The sequence below is a fragment of the Aulonocara sp. 'chitande type north' Nkhata Bay genome, linkage group LG14, assembly GCF_057382095.1.
Source record: "Aulonocara sp. 'chitande type north' Nkhata Bay isolate Kocher_YH1m ecotype deep benthic linkage group LG14, A_spYH_male_GT1.1, whole genome shotgun sequence".
Taxonomy (NCBI): Eukaryota; Metazoa; Chordata; class Actinopteri; order Cichliformes; family Cichlidae; genus Aulonocara; species Aulonocara sp. 'chitande type north' Nkhata Bay.
In genome coordinates, this window is record NC_141357.1 from 22,342,242 (window position 1) to 22,364,516 (window position 22,275).

At 38.0% G+C, this 22,275-nt stretch overlaps 1 protein-coding gene across 1 annotated transcript in view; it reads right to left on the reverse strand.

Annotated features, from left to right (window-relative positions):
• Nucleotides 1–441: 441 nt before the first annotated feature.
• LOC147314551 (uncharacterized) overlaps nt 442–22,275 on the reverse strand; it is a 31,907-nt gene continuing 10,073 nt past the window's right edge. The window contains exons 17-32 of the mRNA XM_086261563.1: nt 16,441–16,611; nt 15,855–16,012; nt 15,629–15,769; nt 14,834–14,975; nt 14,475–14,626; nt 14,136–14,261; nt 13,552–13,741; nt 12,111–12,185; nt 10,872–11,000; nt 10,673–10,732; nt 10,470–10,586; nt 2,344–2,495; nt 1,615–1,701; nt 1,350–1,496; nt 943–1,140; nt 442–849 (exon numbers count right to left, since the gene is read on the reverse strand). Coding sequence (XP_086117689.1) covers nt 733–849; nt 943–1,140; nt 1,350–1,496; nt 1,615–1,701; nt 2,344–2,495; nt 10,470–10,586; nt 10,673–10,732; nt 10,872–11,000; nt 12,111–12,185; nt 13,552–13,741; nt 14,136–14,261; nt 14,475–14,626; nt 14,834–14,975; nt 15,629–15,769; nt 15,855–16,012; nt 16,441–16,611 — 2,162 coding nt within the window. The 3' untranslated portion in view covers nt 442–732. The remainder of the gene's footprint in view (nt 850–942; nt 1,141–1,349; nt 1,497–1,614; nt 1,702–2,343; nt 2,496–10,469; nt 10,587–10,672; nt 10,733–10,871; nt 11,001–12,110; nt 12,186–13,551; nt 13,742–14,135; nt 14,262–14,474; nt 14,627–14,833; nt 14,976–15,628; nt 15,770–15,854; nt 16,013–16,440; nt 16,612–22,275) is intronic.

A 22,275-nucleotide genomic window follows, 5' to 3' on the forward strand; every position in this document is an offset into this window, starting at 1 on the left:
AGTCGGCAAATGGACGCGGAGACATCGACAGAGCTGAAGATGCATCAAAAACAGCCAAGACGCTGAACATCGCCGGACTCATCTGTGGAATAATTATTATCATCATTTATGTCTCCATCAAATTTACTGAACAAAAGTGAAGCTTCTGGTATTTCCCAGAAGGCGCACTGCAATTCCAGCCATTTTATGCCCTCTGCTTTCGCTCTTCAACGTTCACCACTAGATATGGACTGACGTCTTTATGTGTGGCGTTTACGTTACCAGTAAAAAGCAAAACAATTCTTTGCTTTCATGGTGCAAGCCAAAAGTTGTTGTCAAATGAGAAGCCTCAATTAAGTTTTGATTTTCATGTGCATAAACTTGATTTTTTTTTTTTTTTTATTGCTTAATTTGCTTAGATTTTTTTTCAAGTAATCTCTTAAAGAAAACTGAGAAGGAAAAAAATAAATATTTAGCCCCCCATAAATTTGGCATAATAAAACACAATATGAACTTTTTAAAGTTTTATTGTCGATACTGTTATTGTTGGTCTCATTGCATTTACCGTTTATAATCTTATTTCAGAGATTTGTTTTTCTGTTTGTACAACTCCTTCAGACTGCATTATAATAAATGCACAGTTTGTCAGACACATAGTAAATTTAGCCTTTATTGTATTTATTTCTTAAATAGATTTGAGATTTTCCTATATATTTAACATTATCATGAAAATGTGAAACGCATGCACTATGTTCAACCAGGCTGGTCTTCAGCTTTTTCTGTGGCTTCAGAACTCTTCTCTCTCAGAAGTTCTTCAAGATGAGAGAATAAAGATGTTTCTCTGTGCTTCCTCTGAAGTTTCTCAATTTCCTGTTTGTATAAATCAAAATCAGACACAAAAAAAACTGTCAAAGTCACTCACTCATTCACTCACTCTCTCAGACAAATAGATTAGATACTTACATCTTCAGAGAGCAATCCTCTGCTTGGTTTGTGAAGTCTCTGAAGCAGTGAGGCAGCATGAGAACCACACCAAGTCTCATTCATGTTCCTTGTTGAAGCATCTTGGTTCTGATACCAAACACACAAACTGGCATCCTGTTCAGATGAAGAGGCACCCAGTCTAGCCTGAAAGAGCTCACCCAGACATTCCTGGAGTACCTATGACATGGCATGAAGTAAATTAAATTAGTTTAATTAATTACAACAAACACTGCCATAGAGCAAAAGTCATCCAACCTAGAATCAAACAATAGGTAACCTGAAATGTAAAGTTTGGCTTTAAAGCAAAATCAAAGCTCATTAAAGGCCTATTTTATATCAAAAAGAAAAAAAATAATTTAATTCATGCACACTTAGTGTGTTTGCACCTTGAAAAAAAGTCTCTGGAAGGCAGAACTGGAGTCAGAGCTCATGTCTTTAATTTTGATATGGGACAGACAATGGAGTAGCAGGAGAGAGAAGCCTCCAACTGAGAGCAACCTCTGGCGACGGACAAAGAGAGTTTCTGCGGCTTCCTGTCAACATACATCAGAGATTTACACTCTAAACTAGATTTAATTGGAACATTTAATATATATATATATATATATATATATATATATATATATATATATATATATATTATAAGTTTACCTGATAAAAGAAGGAATTTCTGAAGACATTGTTGAAATAGGTGTTGTTTGGGAGACTAGATGCTATCTCGATTGAAATGACTGGAGTCTGTTAAAAAAGAACAATTTTATTTTCCTATAACATTCCAGCTTAAGTTCAAGCCATGCTAATATTAAAAAAGAAATTCAGACAAATGTATGCATGGATTCAAATATATCCAGTATATAATTAATAACTGAACATGTAATAGATAAATAGCTATATTTAGGCGAAAGGAAAAGATATGAAAAAAAAACAAAAAACAAAACAGCAAGGTTGAGATTTCTGGACAACAGTCACTGATTTGGAAAATCACAATGTCTAGCCCACGTAGGATACAGCTTCTGTCTGCTGCCTTGAGCTTTTTCTCCTGTATTATAGATAGGATAAAAATTATGAGGATAAGATGGTGCATTTTCCCAGCACACCTTCAAACCATGCTCTTTTTAATACCCAGTTGGTGAATTGAGTTGAGTTATATTCAAAAACACACATTTTATAAGGTCCCAGTGACCCTGACCTTAAACCAATATTTTTTTAATCCTTTCATCCACAAGAAAACATTTGTGGGATTTTTAAGGAAATCCCGGTGTGATTTTCCTGACATATCAAATGGTATAGACATGATTTCACATAACAAAGGGCCAAAGACTACAGCTTTTAGTTGTTTCACAGTACGCAACAGAGTGAGAGTGAAGCTTTGACACTAACCAGTTTTAGCTTATGCAGAGTGTGCATCAGGAACAGTCCATGCTGATAGACAAGAAACTCTCTGGGCTTCAGGACTGACAGCTCCAAAGGAATCAGCTCACCTTCACATTGCCACTGAGCATCGAGGACATCGACAAAACCTTTGCCTCTGTCTAGGCAACACACAAAAAACAGTACATTGCATTTTAGTGGATATAGTTAGAAAACAAGAACAACCAAGGTTGTGTTTACCCCCAGATTCATTCTGCAAGTGACACATGGTAAGGGAAAGGAAAAGAAATTCATTACCCCAAACCCCAAATTGAAAGCTATCTCAAAATATTGTTTTGTATGTGTGACTTCTTGATGTCAATTAGAAAACCTTTTTTTTTTTATTGGTTAGGTTTAATTTAGTTCGATAAGCACATTCAGTGGTTAGCAGATCATCTGCACGTTTGTTTGTTTGTCAGGTCTTGGAATCTTCCGCTTAACCTCAACAAAACCACACGTGCAAAATTTCCCGTATATGTCATATTGTGAATGCAGACTGCATGCACATCAAAGAACACATCTCAAATACTTTTATGTATGAAGATAATTTAATCAAACTGTTCAAATGTAACTCTGATTCAGGAGGTCTTTCTTCTGGGGTTTTTTTTTTTTATTTTTTTTTATTTTTTTTTTTACATTGAATGAACATTGTCAAAATAACAAAATAATCTTGCCTGATGTACATGGATTTTATGCAACTTGCCAGTAAAACATGCTAATGAAATTTTGAGCCATCGAGATCTTTCAATCAGACTTTAATTCAAACAAATTTTTATTTATTGAAGTCATCACATTATACTTGAATAGAAAACAGAATAATTTTGAATTGAGTTTAATATGTATGGTGCTTAAAACACATCATTTGTAGTCAATCTTTGATGAAGGAACAACTCAAAGTAAGTTCAAATGAATAGATGAAATTATAACCCCTAAAATATAAGACTGTATATTTGTACATGTTATATTTTTTTTGTCTAAATACTGTTCATAACTGTTCATAACTGACAGTTAAAGTCAGTCATGATCACTAATGTGACGCTTGTCAAGTTAAACACACTGTAGAATCTTCAGCATCACTTATTAAAAGTTTTAAGTGAGTTTATCTATATATTTGAACCTTGATCCATACTTTCTTGATTAGAGAAAATCCTAAATGAATTCAGACTTGTGAACCCAATTCCGGGTTTTTTACTTTGTTTGTTTGTTTTGTTTTGTTTTTCCTCTGCTGAAACACAGGACAAGAGGAGGTAACAGCAAGGTTGAGACTTCTGAGATGTATGATGCTCACAAGGCAATCAAAGAGGGGAAGAAAAGCCCATTGCCAGACAATGGATGGTACAGCTTTGGCCCACCACAATTTAATGTAGACTGTGATGGTTTTGTCTTTTTGTTAGTAGTATAAAAATAATAAGTGAAGCTTTGACAGCAACCAGGTTTAGTCTATGTAATGTTTGTAAAAGTCCATGTTGGAAGTCCTGAAAATCTGTGGGTGTCAGAACTGACAGGTCCAATAGGAATTTTTCCTTCTCTTTGGATACAACACAAGAATTTTAGTAACTATAGTTTGAAGACAAGAAGGAACAAGCTGGTACTTTCCCTATACTCATTCTGCAAGAAACCAGACTGGGAGGGAAAAGACACGAAGACTGAGAGAGAAAATAAACATTTTCTTCCAAGGACTGAACTGATGCCTAAAACATAATTGAATGTGTTTAAACTGTCTTATCTCATTTAGAATACCTTTTTTTTTTGGTTTGGTTCAAGCTCAACACTGTACATACATTGTGCTGCAGACTGTATTTTTAGCACAAGACATCAATAGGTGTTACTTGTCAGTTATTGGAATCTTCTGCTAAACCCCAAAAACCACATCTGCAGTTTCGTGTATCATTTTGTGTCGTGCGAAAATGTGTGTTGTTTCAGCAATGGAAAAAAAATCAACCAGAATGTATATGACATCAGTGTTTGTTCAATGAATAAACATTCGTGCTTGGTTTACAGATGGATTTTGCTATTCTAATAACATAAGAATTACTTTATCAACTACTGGTACAAGTGTGAAAATGTGGGACAATGCTGTGGAAAGTCCCAAGCAAGCAAAAAAAAAGGAAATGGATGGAAGGGAAGTTCCTAAACGGAAAAATCAGTAAATGCTTCCTTATCTTATAGTATTGCTATGATGTATTCAGTTAACGGTGTGTGGAGCGTATCAGTATTTTCTCAACAGCAATGCAAAATACAGTTTGCATGTGTGTAGTTGAGGCCGATGCATGATCGCTCTTACTGCTCAGTGTACAGTTATTAAAATTAACATTGTCTTAGCAGAAAAAGTATACTTCTATCTTTAAAAGTATACTTTTAAAGATAGATTTTTATACTTTTAAAGATAGATTTAGCTCTTAATTTCTGAGTATACTCAGAAATTAAGAGCTATTAAGACTTAAAGGGAAGCTATCATTAACCAAAGCATTTTCCTTGGGAATTCTTTAGGTTGGTCAGTAGCAGTGCTAATGAAAAGGGAGTGCGGAAGGATATGAAAATACACTTGGCAGTTGGAAGAACATCCATCTTTTGTATTTTTTTTTTAAATAAAATAACTAGCATTTGTTCTAATAAGTTATCAGCCAGAAAAATGTACCACCGTAAAAGCGAGCTCTCAACTAGCTTCCTGTATTGTGGTTAGAGTGTAATGGTCAGTGGTTTTGTGGACTCATTTCGAGTTTTCTCACGATTACTATGAAGAGTTTTCAGTTTGTCCGTCATTTTTATTTTTTAAGTTTTGTAACAATAATAATAATAGTATCTAATCCCACTAACTGCATGTCTTTGGGCTGGGGAGGAAGCCAGAGTACCCAGAGAGAATGGGGAGAACATGCAAACTCCAGCTAAACCCCAGTTAGGTGGATTGCATTGGTGGATCTAAATTGTGATATTGTGATATGCGTGAATGTGAGTGTGAATGTCTGTCTGCGTCGTTGTGTTGACTGGCAACCTGTTCAGATACCCTGCCTGTAACCCTATGGTAGTTGGGATAGGCTCCAGCACTCCAAACACACTATTAGGGATAAGTGGAGGAGAATGAATGGATGGATAATAAGAATAAGAATAAGAATAATAACTTACATTTGTATAGCACCTTTCAAGAAGGATGCTTTTCAAAAGAATATAAATAAACAAAAGTATAGAAATAAAGAAAAAAAAAGGACTAGTTTAATAGTTTTGTTTGTTGGTTGATGATTTTTTTGCTCTCTGAGCTCCATTACTTTCTTACTGTTCCTCGCTTTATATTCTGGTAAAGTCTCTGTATTAGGTGTTTTCCTGTTTAGTTGGTTCCTATTTTAAGTAGTTGATAGTCGTTTGTGTCGTGTGCCTACAATTTACTTTCACTTTTGTTTATGGACTTTTCTACAACCATATTATTAAAAGCATGTTTTTTAGTTCAATTAAGGCTGTTTTTTTATCTGCATTTGGATTCAAATTCTTTGGAACTGGGTTGGATTAAGGATATGCAGCAAGGATATTAAGGATATGCTCAAACATCTGCAGCAAATATGTGCTGTTGTCATGTGAATATGAATGGACTAAAATCTCTGAGAAATGTTTCCAGCATCTTTCTGAATCTATCTCATAAAGAGTTATGGAAGCAAAAGGGGATCCAACAAGGCATAGAGTTTTAAAAGACTTAAATAAAAAAATTTCCATCTGTGATGGAGCATGATTTAATTGTGAATCTGTGATTGTGCAACAGCTGAGCGCATGGTCTGAGGTGCTCTTGACTAAACCTGTCTCTGTTGTTACACTTTCTGCCAATCAAATAAAGGTACATAACTGCATCTAAGAGTAGGGGGGTGTGGGGTAGGGTGGGGGTGTGGGTCTGTCTTCTTTGGACTATTACTGCCAGAAGAAGAGGCCAAAAGCTGTGCCAGCAGAGCAAAACACTCCATCTGTTCCCCAGTGACATCCTAATGATACCCAGTCCAAATTTATTCTCTCGGTTAGTTTAACTGCTAAACTGGCCGTATTTCTGGGCTACTCTAACAAGCTTACCAGCTCACAGCAGTAGACACCTATTTATATTTATCAAGAGAATTAAAGTCGACAGATGTCAACACAGTCACTATGCAAGAAACACCTCCTGGATGCACTGTCACGCATTTTCACTCATGTATCCTGGGGTCATCAGGTGTTTCGGGTCTCGCAACTTGATACACCCTCACCCAGGCGACCAGGTCGGCGGTGATCAGGCCCCGACTTGCACCATTAGCAACCCACAGATCAGCCCTCTGAAACCACAGCCACCTTGTGGCTTTCTCTGCTGCTTTGCTCACAGCCTGGATGGTCCTCTTCTTGGCTGCCCCAGACACATCCAGCCAGCACAGGACTTTGCAGAGTGATCGCCCTGCAAAACCCCTACAACCCACTTCTATGGGCTCATAGAAAGTCTTCCAGCTCCTTCCCCTGTACTCCTACACTAGTTCCTGGTATTTTGCGTGTTTCCTCTCGTTGGCCTCCTCGATCCCCTCTTCCCAGTTCCAGCATGATCAGATGTTTTGAGGCCTCAGAAATAATGATCATGTCTGGTCGGAGGGATATTTTTTCAATGTGCTGTGGGAACTTCAGCTGTTTACCCAGGTCAGCCTGAAGCTGCAAATTAGAGACGGTGTTGAGGAGGCTGGTTGTTAAATGTAGGCGCACCTGGGGTTTCTCTCCAGCCTTAATGTAAGAGATTGCCTTCCTCGGAGCATGATGGTGCTTGCTGGTCCTGATTGATGCTGACAGATGTGAACAGAGTCAAAGTTTGAATTGTGAAAGATTTTACATTTTTCTTTAAAGTGGGGAAGCACACGTGGAAGGCCGGTAATTCTCTCTACATGAGGAGCCTACTCTGCCCCCCACGCTACTCTCTCGAAACACAAACAAGAGGTCATGGAGAAGGATAATTCAAAAAAAATGTTACATCGGTTATTTTGAAACCGAGTCTGTCATCATGTGGCTGTCTCCATCAAGCTGCCATCAGGATTCAAAATACTTTCTATGCCTTAAAGTCAAAGCCCACTCTTCCAGTCCTCTGTGTCTTCCTTATAACACCCTTCCACTTGCTGTGGTTATGTGCTGTCTGCTGCCATTGTGTGGGTGGAAGTGTAGCAGCTCAATGCAGCATAAGAATTGCAGCCCTTCTCTCTTGAATTTGCTCCAGAATGGAAAAATCAGTTTTTGTGAAAGACGAAAGTGTCAATAATTTTATTCTTTTTTCTCAAAGAGAGAATTGCACCTCAGTTTCATGGTTCCGTGTTTTCTTGATGTAACAACACTAAAGATTCTGATTCTGATACAACAAAAGTCAGAGTGAAAAATGATGCAGTAAGTGAGTCCATTTTGTCGAAATTTCATTGAAGCTACTCATAAGTTTGGATGGCCCCCATGTGTTTGTATGCATGGCTGACAACATGAGGGCATGCTCCTTATAAGGTGTCCTGGGTTATTTCCTACCAGATCTGGCCTACGGCATTACAAAGCCTCTGGGCAGTCTAAGGTGCAACATGATAGCATCACACGAACTGAAACATAATCTCCCAGAGGTGTTGTATTGGATTTAGATTAGGGTGCAAGTGGGGGTACAAGCAGCATAACGTTCTCCACGGCCTCTCATGTCTGTCTTCATGCTCCGGGTCTTTCTTGGTGCCCTGCCAATTCAGCTATTGTATTGCAAATGCCAGTCAAGGTCCACGGTGCAGGACTGTGAACACTGGGACAACAGGACCCTCAGGGCATCCTCATGAAGTTTGTTTCTAATCATTTGGTCAGAGAAATTCATTCGTGGCCTGCAGAAGTTCATATTGTAGGGTCTGGCAATGCTCATGTGTAATACTTTATCTTTTATGAGTAACGAAAACAACAGTACACAGTATACAGAGTTCATGGTCGACTTAGCGACTGCAAGAAACCCAAGTCTTCTGAGCACAATATGAGCACGAATCATACTCCCACCACCTGTGTTTGGTTTTCATCAAACACAGTGCTGTGCATCATAGCCAAACATTTCTACTGAAACGTTGTGGTTTCTTCAGATACAACATTTAAAACCTAAACCATGGCAGCTAGTTTTTAAACACATGACAGCAAAAACAGAGTGTAAGAATGAATTTTACTTTTTTCATATAACTGTCCACCGATATAACTAATTACTGTTTTAAATATTATTTATTCCTTGAATATACAACGAACATCAAAACAATATAAAAATGATCATTGTGTAGAACTACCTATTTCCAATTATATTATATTATATTATATTATATTATATTATATTATATTATATTATATTATATTATAATCAAATGCATGTTTAAATCCAGAGGATTCTAACAGACTTATTATCTGATTTATATTCAAAATTAATAATCTAAATTGCAACACAGCCAGTAACAAAAACTTAAAAATGTAGGCGAGCAGAAAGTACAATATTATCAATCACAAAACACTGTTTAAGTAATGAACTTAGAAACTTAAACACATATTTATTATAACATAATGCTGGAAACATATAGTTGTCCTTACAGAACCCGATAGGTGATGTAATGTCGTCATCATCTCTCTTTTTGCATTTCCTGTCCTCCTTTCTTTAAAATCCACTTGTCTGATCTTGGTGGCAGTGCCATTTCCTGTTGTCAGTACAGAGGGGGCTGCAGCTACCTATTCTTGTATGCAGATGTTTTCACACCTGCCTCTTTGAGTTCGCACCCATTGCCTTTTCTCACGCTATATTTCTTCCAAGCCCACATACACAAACAGATCTTGACGTAGTATTTATGATCATTTGTTTTCAGAAATAAGTACTATAGTGTCTTTTACAAATGCGCATACCGACCACCCCTCCTCCTAACCAATAACACACACATCAGCAGCTTGTCACAGTGGTTAGGATAGAGATACTGCCTTTTCAGAAATAAGTATTGTAAGCTGGTACTAACGCACATAGCTGTGCTTATGTGGTAACCTCCATTTGTACCTCAATGGTTACTTTGGGTTGCACTTGACTTTATGTAGGTATGTGTGTGTCAAGCATCGCCATGCGCATGTCCCTTCTGGTATTAGCAAATACACTTCCTTCTTCTAGTATAGTCCTGTGATCCATTTTACCTAATGTATGTTATTATTCACTAAATGTACTTATTGTACTACAGTCTGTGATCTTCTTTTGTCTTTGCCTGTCCTCCTGTAATGCACTCCTGTACTTCGCAGTTCTAAGTCTCAGATCCTCTTTAGGATGTTATCATGCAATGCCATCTGTTGACTGGCACCATAGTAAAGAAGCTCAGCTAGGCGCTGCACTATGAACCGAGTTTGATATCCATGATATACTTCTGTTATCTGTCAGTTACATGAAGGTGATTATCAACTTGATAGAACAACCCAAGCTTTTCCACAGAAACACAGCTGTTGTTAGCTAACAGCTAGCTAACCTTGATGTAAATACAACAAGCTTTGTTTTATGATCTTAAATAAAAGGTTATAGAATAATAAAATTGTTTAGAGTTTCTTTATAGTTATAACAATATCAATTTTGATGTCACAATGTTTCTGCAAAAGAGGTCTGATGGCAGTTTCTTAATTAAATGGTGTTGTCCTAGAAGCCAAACACACTAACATATGGAGAAAATCTCTCCCACCTGGGCTCCATTAAACAGCAACTAAAACACATGTGGGCATTGATGAAATCCTATCAACTGTTTAATATCAACCTACCCGAGTCACATTATCTGTAACATTTTAGATAAAATATGTGACACACTAGCTAGATGCACAGCAATGATCCAAATGATCTGCACATCTTATTCTTCAAACATGATGGTTGATTCATCTAAAAATATCTAGCTACCACCTGAGCCACGCACACATGCATAAAAACTTCATTTATAGAGTTTACCTTTCTGATTAAAATCAGGTCAGTTAAAGATTAGCTTTCATCTCTTCAATGCTTGAATGTCTATAAATTACAGTTAATGATTATGCTATCTAAAAGTGTCCTAATGTGAGCTGCTGTATACAGTTGGTGACTGTAATCGAAACAAAAAACTCAAATCTTTCTAACTTACTCGCTAGCTCTCCTGCAAGAAGCCCTGCCTTGGAGGCCCAACCCTTTAGCTGCAGCTCCACACCCTTCAACAGCTGGAACAGAGGAGAGAGCTCCAGCAGCCTTGTCCACTCCTCCTCTAAGAAACAAAGAATGGATGACAGTTGGTATGTCTTATCCCTTGAACATTTAAACTGTCCTATTATGGCATCATATCATAAATACCTGGAACTTTGGGAACAGTGATGTGTGTCGACTGAGTGGATTCTTTCATATGCTGGCTCTCTGTATGAGTAAATTAAAACATAATTGTTATTATTTTGTGACTATTTTTAATTCACCTTCTGACTGAAAATTTTAAAAGGAAGTTGTTAGCATTCTCTGATCTGTGTAGTATGAGATCAGTATGTGTGCTCTGTCTCACCCTGGGAGTGAATGCCAGAAGATCCAGTTTGTCTCTGCGAGTTGTGTGTCACTGCCGAGCTGGCTTGTAGCCCGGTGTCCTGAGATTGAGCAATGTTCCCAGTCTCCCTGAAAGACTGGGTTGAGATTCCTTTGAGAACGCACAAAGAAACGTGTTAAACCATGTATTTACGCTGCAGAGGTTTAATATGCAAGTTGCTTGCACATTATCTCAGGGTGTGAAAGAAAGCAAAAATGAAATCCTGACTAAAAAAGCAAGAATATTATTAGCGAAGATGAAAAGGCCACAAAAATTACTGATAAACCCTCAGTTGACTTCACCTTTGTGTGAACACATTGCTGATGTTCGGGTAAGGGACGCCTGATAAGGATCTGGTAAACTAAACTTGCTTCATAGAAATACCCCAAGTTAATATTTGGACACAGCAATCAAATACAGTCACAGGAATTAAGACTATTTGTTCTCTTCTTTAAAACTCCTTAGGTTTTAATTAGTTGTTTTTCCTCATGCATTGTATGGTATTGCTATGAAAGCATCGGGGGGGTTGTGTATCGTTCCTAACCCTGGACATAATATGTTTAAATAGAATGACCCATGTTTGTCTCTCGCGCCCTCTGTTCTGTTCTGTGTCTTATTGTGTGTGTCTCATGTTTCCTGTTTTGTTTTGATAGTTCCTTGTTCAGTGTATTCAGTTAGGGTTAGGGTAACAAGGGAATGTTTCTCATTCCCTTGTTACCCTCAGTCTTTTGTCTTTCTCTGTTGTCACACCCTCCCACATTGCTGTGTGTTCTCCATTGTTCCTTGTGTTTTCAAGCTTTCTCCCTAGCTCCTTGTCCTGGTTCTTGTTTTTGTTCCTAGTTCCTTGTTCTCAGTTTCCAGTTTTAGGTTTTGTTTTCATGTATTTAGTTTCGAGTCTTGCGTTTTGGTCCAACTCCTACCTGCTGCACAGCATCTCATGACATCCATACCATATACATAGGCTTAAAATAAAAAATTAAATAAAATAAATACAAAATCGAAGGGGAAACCATGACAAGTGACCTACACAATATGTTGTTTGCTCAATACACATTTTATTATCTTAGTGTTTTCTCTTTTGGGGCAAAGATTACTCCGAGACTTAGCCAGCAGGTACATTTGTTTCACTGCTTTAAATGCTTTAATGTGCTTTTTGGCATATTGAACATATTTGTATGCTTATATGCATTATTTCTACATATACACTCATATGGCACATACCTTTCACGACAGGCACGGAGGCTGTCCAGACTCTAGATGCACTCTCCAAACCATATGCCTGCTTTGTTGACAAACCTAAAACATTAAAAATCTAACTTTAGAAGTCTGTACATTTTTGAATTATGACACAGCTTTCATAATTTTCCCACTGTACGCCATCACAGAGGATTTTTAAACTAAAGGATCAGGATTAACAAAAGTATAGTTTTAGTTATTTAAGAATGAAAGCAATTTTTGTACATGGCTTGCCCCCACCCCACTCCAGGTCATGTGAGGCCTGCTATTCCCTAACTCTCGGTTCCAAACAGATGATGCAAGGGGACCAGCATTAGAGAAGAAACTAAAAAAAACAAAAGAAATTCTCACAGAGGCAGTAAAAACTTTAAGAGTGCCCAAATCAATAATCTGGTACATTATTTAGAAAAAAAGAACACACTGGTCAGCTCAGCAACACCAAAAGGCCAGAACCCCAACAAAAGACAACTAAAGTGAATGATGAGAGAATTATTTCCATGGTTATTAAAAAAACAGGTCAAACAGCGATATGTAGCAGGAGGTAGATGTATCAGTATCAAATTCTACCGTTAAGAGATGCAAATACAGAGCAGAAGACTTTCATCAAGTATTCAAGTATTAAAAACTGATATTTAAAACTTTTATATAAATATATTTAATATTTAGTTTTCCAATCAAAAGTAATAATAAAGTAATAAAATAATTATTCAATTCAAAATTGGCAAGGCAAAATTACAAAAACTATTACACTGTCGAAAAAAGAACCCCATCGGCCTAACTGTACTTTATATCATCTAGTTTGGTCTAGTCCCACGGTACGATTGTTTTATTTTTAACTTTTGCTGTGTTATTATTAAAGGTGTCAATTTTTATGTCTTGGAAATGTCCTTGAGTGTTTGAAATGCAGAAATATTATTTGTTATTATTGTTATTAACATAAAATGTTGATTTCATTGCTTGTTAAGTTCAACGTACTACAGAGAAATAAGGCTGTCTCAAAGGCCTCTGTTGTTTTGTAGAACATTTTTAAAATGTGGGAGTTAAAATAAACATGAGCTCTGGAGATTGTCATGATTGATTGTCTTGGGTTGTGGTCATGTGACCAGTCACAGGTGATTTAAGATCCCTGATTTAAGATGATGAAAAGCAGGTGTGCTCAAAATGTCACGCACTGCTAAGATACAGGAAATAAGTTGATAAGTTGAGTTCTGCAGTATGCTTTTTTGTGTCCTTATATTTTTTTGGGGCCCAGTACTTAACTCATATATTTGTGAGTGCATGGATGGTTTTTCTGTTTTATGCAAAGACTTTATATACAAACATCTTAAGCTGGCACATCCAATGGCATGGAGAAAAGCCAAAAATTGCCTTTATTTAACTGGAAACTGTGCTTTCTTCAGGGCAATCTGTAGTATATATTATGTACCAGAGATGTGCTGATTGCATGTGTTGGAGGAGAATCCAGCTGGCTGTTTTTCTTCAAGGAGCTGGTTCAGTCTCTCGAGCAGAGGCAAAGCCTTCTGCTGAAGCAAACCCATGATCTTCACATTCGGTTGGTATCCACTGTACTGCACCAGGCCATATTCCTTGAACCAAAACTTCCCACACAGTACAGCCTAGACAGTCGAGCAGAAAAAGATAACTGTTACGCAATCCAAGCATTTATACAACAAGAGTCCAATCTTAAACCAAGGCACCTCACTGTCTTACTTTTACCTTCTAGTTTACCTTGAAGACCTAGAAGGATTGTTAAAATGACCCCACTATACACTCCTACAAAGTTTTATCAAAGATTTATCAGAATTGATTTGAAAGTTTATGAGTTGCAAACTCTACCAGCAAAGCCATAACTTTGATGGTGATGAGATTAAGCTTGCTTTCACCTCACTTTGGCTGTTTAAAGGTTCAAACAAAACAGAGAGCAAAATAAAAGATAAAAATATCTGTTCTGTTTTCTGCTATTTTTATTTCTTTTAAGGGGTTTATTTATATTCAGTGTTCTTTATTCACCTGAGCAGTGTCTGCACGGAGCAGCGAAAGGTGTCTGACAAAGTGAAGTGGATTAAGAGTGGCCTCCAATTCAGTCTGTCTGGAACAACACTGCTCCACCAGCTCTCTCTGTCCCAGCTCTCTGTCCTGCAGGAAAAATAATGACAGCCTTGTTATTTACAGTGTTAGAGAGTGCTTTTCACAGCAAAGAGCTGGCGTTAAAGTTTAACTACAAGACGTTCCAAACCTCTCTATACCATACATTTTTTACTGCTGGCATAAAAGAGGAAGTGGCCTAACGGTGTCACTCATTTACACAGCTGAAGTGATAGCAATAAACCATAAAGCAACTGTTCTTACTGTAGCATGAATGTTTGTTGACCAATCTCCTGCCTGTGCCATCCATTTTTCCTGTTCCTCCTGCAGCTGATCCATATACATGTCCAATTTATCAAGGCCAGAGAGGAGCTCTGAATGCCAAACACACTGCTGATCCCATTCCTCCTCGTCACCTGTTCCCACAGATGGAGAAACATAAGCTTAAATGCCTGCCAAACCAAATAAAAAGAAAAATAATATTTTAATTAATTAGTGTGCTGTGAGACACTGGCAAGAAACCACTCTCCTTTGGAAAGCTATGAATATAAGTGCACTGCAGGTCATGACTATAATTTCCTTCGTGCTTTCATTCACTCCTACCAGCTTGCCAAATAACTGACCTAACGTGAGGATGTGCAGAACAAGTGGAGGCAGGATCAGAGCCAAGCGGGAGTGCTGAGCTGCTCTCCTCTGGGCCTCTGTCTGTGCTGAATCCTGCAGCTCCATGGCTGCTTCCCTCAGCTGCTTCCCAGACCACTGGGCCTGAAACAGAGTACAGACACTGTGAATGAGAAAAAGATGCACATATTTGCACAATGACACTAAAAAGCCAAATGCATGAACATATCCCCATTCTAAGGTGCAGAGAACAGACACACACTTTCATATCTTCATGTAGAGGAACATTGAGGAGGAACAACATTTTCACTTGCAGTGCAAGGAAAGAAATTGAAAACTTTATTTTCCAGTGTTTGCTCCCGATTCATTTGCATTATTTGTAAATGTTAAAACAGCTCAACCCCTTTGAATTTCTTGCTCTATAATAATAATGGATTGGATTTATATAGCGCTTTTCAAGGCACCCAAAGCGCTTTACAATGTCACTATTCAGTCACTCTCACATTCACACACTGGTGGAGGCAGCTACAGTTGTAGCCACAGCTGCCCTGGGGCAGACTGACAGAGGCGAGGCTGCCATTTCACACCATCAGCCCCTCTGGCCAACACCATGTAGGCAGTAGGCTAAAGTGTCTTGCCCAAGGACACAACGACCAGGACAGAGAGCCCGGGGATCGAACCGGCGACCTTCTGGTTACAGATGCGCTTCCCAACCCCCTGAGCCACGGTCGCCCCTATACTTCGAGTTAAGGCTCTATAAGATATTTAGAACCAGAAAGGAAACCGCTCCTGCTGACCTGATAAGAGTTTACGTCTGTGACTCTAAAGAAACACTGGGACAGAGTCGAGTCCAGATCAGTTAGAATATCTTCCTCCCGCTGCCTCTGCTGCTGCCAGTAACCGTTTCGCACACACACCTCTCTTTGAAGTGCCTCCACCTGGCAGGAAGAAACAAAAATATATATATCATATCAGATATCACATCAGAAGAGGGGGGCATTTGTGAAAACATCTATCTGTTACCTGCACACTGTCAGTTTGCTCTCTAATCATTAACCAGTAGGAAGATGTAACTGGCACAACATTTTTTCTAGATGCATCCAGCCTTGCCCCGACGACTGGGGCCAACAGCCCTGTCACTGGGTCAACAGTCTGAGATCCATAACGGATCGCCACCAGTCCTGTGAAGTATAACAGCATCAGTAAGCAGAACTTCCACAATTCTGTAATGTTTAACTGAATTTAATTGGAGATCATTTATCTGAAATTTCCTGAGTAGGACTAAACTTCAAACGCTCCTGTGTCAGTTCTTGGTTTAGATACGATTCACCTGCACTACAAGCTGTTAGTTCTCATTCTCACCCTTCTTTTTTCAATTAATTCCTCTGTCATTAGTACATGGGGATCCGCCAGGCCCGGGAGCTGCTGCCAGTCTCCTCTGAAGCCTTCCCCAAACTGCAGCCTCAGTTCATACTCACGCCACCTGCCATTATCTCCTAGACATGCTATCAAATCTAAATTAGGATGCGGTCCTAGCTAGTGAAAATGAAAAGCCAATTAGACAAGATTAGGTTTTATACTATATATCAAAAGCATGTTTTCACAATACCTTTTCCATTTGGGTCCTCCATGGTCCCTGCCAGTGGTATTGTTTTCCCAGAAACAAGATCAATCTGAAATCCCAGGATCGGTACACTAAGGCCAGATCCTAAAGGATCAGGATACTCCACCCCTAGCAAAGCCGGTACACATATATCTGAACCTGGCAGAGGCATCTCTCCTGGTATGAACAAAACAGAAGCGTGTTATAGAAGAAGAAACAAATGCAATCATTCAAGTTCTGTCAACTAACATATTTCTATCAAGGCTTTTTAACCAGTGTTAAAAAGAATGAATTTTTACATTCATTACACATAAATGCAGACAAAACCTTTTTTAAATGAAACATGATCATGATTTCTCGAAACATCTTACAAAACATGTTAAACATCATGAGAAGTGAACCTAATCACCTTAATGATTATCAAGGAAAAAAGGTCAAACACTGCAGTTGTGGCAACTACAATGGGAAAGTCAAAGAAACTCACTGAAGATCTACAAAAAAACTGTAGATTTATATAAGTTTATATATAAATCTACAGTTTATATCTACAGCAGCTGTAGATTCCAAGACTTCAACAACTGTAGACACAAACAATTGTACATAAGAGGAAATAAAACAGCTCCACCCAGAGGAAATTGGTTTGTTCAGGAACCACAAAAGCTCAACCAAACTCAGCCATGAACTGGAAACTTCTGGGACACCAGCATAACTGTTTCCAGTCAGTCACAGTGGTGGTAGCATCATGCTGTGGGGTTGTTTTGCTGCCAGTGGTACTGGTACATTGCGCAAAGTGGATGAAATATTGAAGGATGGTTACTTCAAATTCTTTAACTTCACCTTAAATCAACAGCTAGGTGGTTGAAACACGAGGGAATATGTATATATTTGAGCCTGAATACATTTTTGACAATGTGTGGATGTCAAAGGCCAATTCTTGGTTTTTAAAGTTATTAAAAATGTATGCTGTATAATAGTTCCACTGTGGAAAAGGAAAAATTGAAAAAAATAATTAAAAATGCCTTGGTACCATGTTATTCGAAAGTTTATATAAACTTCTGACCACAACTATTTATCGATATTGAAATCCATGCCATAAAGTTCCCAGTGCACAGTTTCTGTGCTGATGTTAATGTCAGAGAAGGTTTGGCACTGTGCAGTTATTGAGCGAGCAGTAAGTAGCTCACCACTTAAAGACCTCGTTCTGTAAGTTGACATGGTCTGACTCTTCATGACTGTGTTGTTGTGGTTGTGGTACACTAATGCCACTTACAGTTTGTCATGTCTAGGGGGGAAGAAATGTCTTGTTGCAACCCGTTAATGTAAACTACTCAAATTCAGTGAACTCTTTATAAAATCCCATTCTTTTATTAGCATTTTTGTAGGTGCTTCATTTTATGGAGCTGTGAGTGTGGGACTGAAAAACATCTGAATTCAAAGATTAACATGTAAACGTCAAAACTCTATGCAAAGCCTTTCTGGGATTTCTTAATACGTGTAGTTTCCTATTGTGCAGGAAACTGTTTAACTCCCTCACAAAGGCTGCCTTTTGGTTTTTGGCCTAACGCTCTCTCTGGTTACCAATCAGCTATTTCTAATTACTTTGTACTACTGGAGAAACACGTTTCCATGCCTGCAGGAGACTGCAATGCAAACTATGTAAATCAAAACTGGATTATTTCTGGCTCTTGTGCATACTGAATTATAAATATGCTTTATCTGCAGCCAAGGTAATATGTTTCTTTTACATAACCAATAGCAACAAAAGGTCAAGCATACTTCTCGGCGCAGCAGCCAAATTTAGCTTAGAGGTTTAACATTACTTAGGTTAACTAGAGGTTTGCCTGTCTGCTGTAAAAAGTTAAATGTCTCTTAATTTCCAGTTAAAAAAAAAACAAACAGACACTGGCCATTAAACTAACAGTCACTTTCATTTCTCAAATTGTGAAAAATCTGTTATGTTTGATTCTAACCGTTCTCTAATAATCATCACATGAACGATATCACCAAAACACTTTTTCATAAGTTTTTTTAGGTCAAGGTTTTTTAATTCAGGTTGCTTTCGGTGTCGGAAAAAGGTCATATGAAAAAAGTGAGGCATGATGACTCATTTCCAAAAGCCATATTACGCTTCAAATTTTATGGGTCATTAACGTTGTTCCACTAACGAGGAGCCAATAACTGAAAGATGTACTCAGTCCTTAGCAAATGATTTGTGTTTTATTTATATATATATATATATATATATATATATATATATATATATATATATATATATATATATATATATATATATATATATATATGTGTGTGTGTGTGTGTGTGTGTGTGTGTGTGTGTGCAATATCTGCTTTGTTTTATTTATCTATTTATTTATTTGTTTGTTTGTTTTTTTTGAGACAGGCTCCTTGTGATATATAAAGGTCGTGTAAAAAAAAAAAAAACAACTTTAACTTAGTAAGTGTCATTGTCCTGGAGCTCTTCTTCACTTCCAAAGCCTAATTTAAACTTTGAAAACAGACATGGACAGACAAATTACCCATGAAATGTTTCTCCTTTGTTTTCAGCAGCAGTAGATATTTACTCACTTTTTATAGAAACACCCAAAAAGCAAATCAAATGGTGTGCATATTCCCATGTGCAATACGATAAATAAAATGGCTACATCTTCCTGTTTTCGAAAGCATGGACTTTGAGGGGTGTGTATCACAATGGGCTGTGCAAAAATAAACGTGGGTTGAACAAGATTCATTTTATGCATCTATAATTTGGAATTGAGTGTGACTCAGGCACCCCACACCTTGCAAACCTATGATTCACACCACCACCATTAGTTCATATTTGTGACATGATGGTAGGGATGATTCACACCACTAACAACAGTTCACAGTTATATGAAGTAATTTGTCACAGAAGAAAAAGTGTGACAATGTGAATTGTATTGCCTGTGTGACATTAACCCCTGGTGGGACAAAGGGTTATCAGAATTCAAGTTTTTCCTAATTAATAAATCAAAGAAACCTTCTTTCTTACTGTTGTTTTGTCAAGATTCAATTCTACTCCATTACAAATTACTGGTAACAAATTGAAAAAAAAAACTACTATGTTATTTTTTGTATTATTTTTTTGGACACTTTTACTTCTATGATTATCAAAGTTCCGAACTATACTCTCATGCATTTTAAGTATGAATACACTATTATGATGATACCTTTAAAATCAACAGTTCCCTGTTAATGGTGCCAATTAATATCCACACCATTGATTTTTGCAGTAAATACATTAGGCTTTGCATGTCTCTGTGTTCTACTTCTACTAATGTGCAACACTTTTCTGCTTTGGTGATTTTGACCTCAGTCTTAAAAGTAGGTTAGCTCATGAGTTTCATTTTGCACACTTGGGGAAATCCAAGCTGTGGAGCCTAAATATACTTTGACTTGTTTTCACATTTACAGTTTATGTAAATCTTCTTTGTATTTGCTCCCACTTTATCTCTCAGTTTCATTTTCCCCTGACATGCAATTATGAGGTATTTCTCTGCACTGCTACGCTAACGATACTCTGGTGCAGCTGGGTGTTAAAGCCTGTGACCTTAGCATGCTGAGATCACTAAATGACTCACAAGATTATATCAAAAACAGAATGTCTCAGAAATTTTCTGCAGCTTAATTATATCAGGAAATAAATCCTGTGTTTTGCTGACTCCCTGATGGATCACATTAAGCCCCCTACAAACAAACATAGGTATTGCTTTGATTGTAACTTAAGTTATTTACTAGGGGTGCAACGATATTCGTATCGATATTGAACCATTCGATACAGTGCTTTCGGTTCGGTACGCATATGTATCGAACAATACAAAATTTGTAATTTATTTTATCAACTTTCCTTCTGACAATGCTGTCTGTGTTGAGCGCTCAGTGAATCTGCGTTCGACTACTCCGCCTAGGCTGCACTGTCGAGCGCAGATCCACTGAGCGCTCAACACAGACAGCATCGTCAGAAGGAAGAGCGCAGGGCAAGCTAGCGAGACAGAAGTTAAGCTCTCCTTGCAACATGGCAAATTGAACCTCCCCCACCCTCATTCAGATCTGGCGTTTGGAATTATTTTGGTTTTCATGTGACGTATGACCCTGAAGGTAAGCGCGTCATGGACTAAAGTAAAACAGTATGTTGGATGTGCCACGCAATGCTCAATTACATGGGTGGGAACTGGTGTGTTAGCGCAGTTAGCTCGTTAACGTGTTGGCCGTCCAGCCCCATGCACGGGGCGATCCGCGGTAGCTCGTTAACGGAGATTTGCCATGTTGTGGCGTTAAGGTCATTTCAACGAGATTAACCTGAAAGCACTAGTGGGAACACAACGAATATGACTGCACATTTACGCCGACATCATCCTAGTGCAAAGACAAGTGGAAGCAGACAAAAACAACAAGCATGCATGCTACAAACTTTACCCGAGTCATTTAGATAGCCGTTAGCACATGATTCTCCTTATGGGGACCTGATATGTTTAATATGCTGCTGAGAATATACCCCAGAAGAAGCGTATAGTATAGCTTTTATTTTGGAAAGAGACATTTCTCTGTAATAAACTCTCTTTTCCAAAGATGAGTGATTCCTCAATCAGATACAGGGCTCGCAATATCGCTAGCCCGACGTCCTGGGGCTAGCGATTTTTCCAGTCGGGCTACCAAAATCTATCTCTGCCCTGCCCGTCGGGCTATCGTAGGAAGGAAAAATATATGTCAATGCTTTTGCATTCTTTCGGAAATGTAGCTGGGTAATTATGTCATTGGCATCGGTGAGCCACTGTCAATATGTGACATATTGAAGTCGCGTTTGAATTTGCGCTTGTTTTTTGCTTTCACTTTGCAATCGCGCAAACTGTGTATAGAGAGCGACATTACTGATTGGTGAGTGACAATAATTTGTGCACCAATTCCTCTGACATCGTCTTATCAATCGTTAGCTTACTATGCAAACATGACAAGTGAAATCTCCCGCAGCTTAAACATGTGAGAGGTTGATCGCGCAGAGAATCGCTGAGCTTATGTGAGTGCGTGTGTAAAAGCAGCAGGATATATATTAGTTCTGCTGAGCCAAATAAGACAGGTCAGGGTGAAGAAGTGACAGCCAAAGAAAAGCTTACCACAAAACGGAAAAGTTATGACAAATCAGACTATAAGGCAAAAAGAAAGTGCAGCTTTATGGTTTCATGGACAAAAGAATTTCTGTGGCTGCGATATGATGAGCTATATAACCGGGGCTGCACATAAGTGGTCCGCAGGTGCGCATTCGCTGTCAAAATAAAAAACACGCACAAGGGTTAGGGTTAAATTTAAAAACTGTACTTTTGAGTTAAAATATATATTTATAATTTTAATAAATGACAAATTAAAAAGGCATGAACATTTTTTTTGTATCGAAAAAATATCGAACCGTGACACCAAAGTATCGAACCCAACCCAACCGTGAATTTTGTGTATCGTTCACCCCTACTATTTACATCAACTTTCAAAAGTAAATACAAAATAGAAATAAATCTATATTTAAAAGATATAGGCCTTTTCACATGTCTTTGTCTCCTCATCCCTACAAATATTTCAACAGCCTCTTCCCCTGCCTCAATTAAAAACTCATTAATTGCCTCCTGAATGTACAGAACTTGGTTGCCATGACTACTAAACAAAAACCAAAAGTAATGACAACATTTTATCAGTACTTACACTTTGGGTGATTTTTTTTAACCATGTTCATCAATTATAAGCATTTTGATTGTTTTATGTTTTCAGTATCTTGTGATCATTAATGGACAATAACGTGTTTCTGTAATCCGATTAC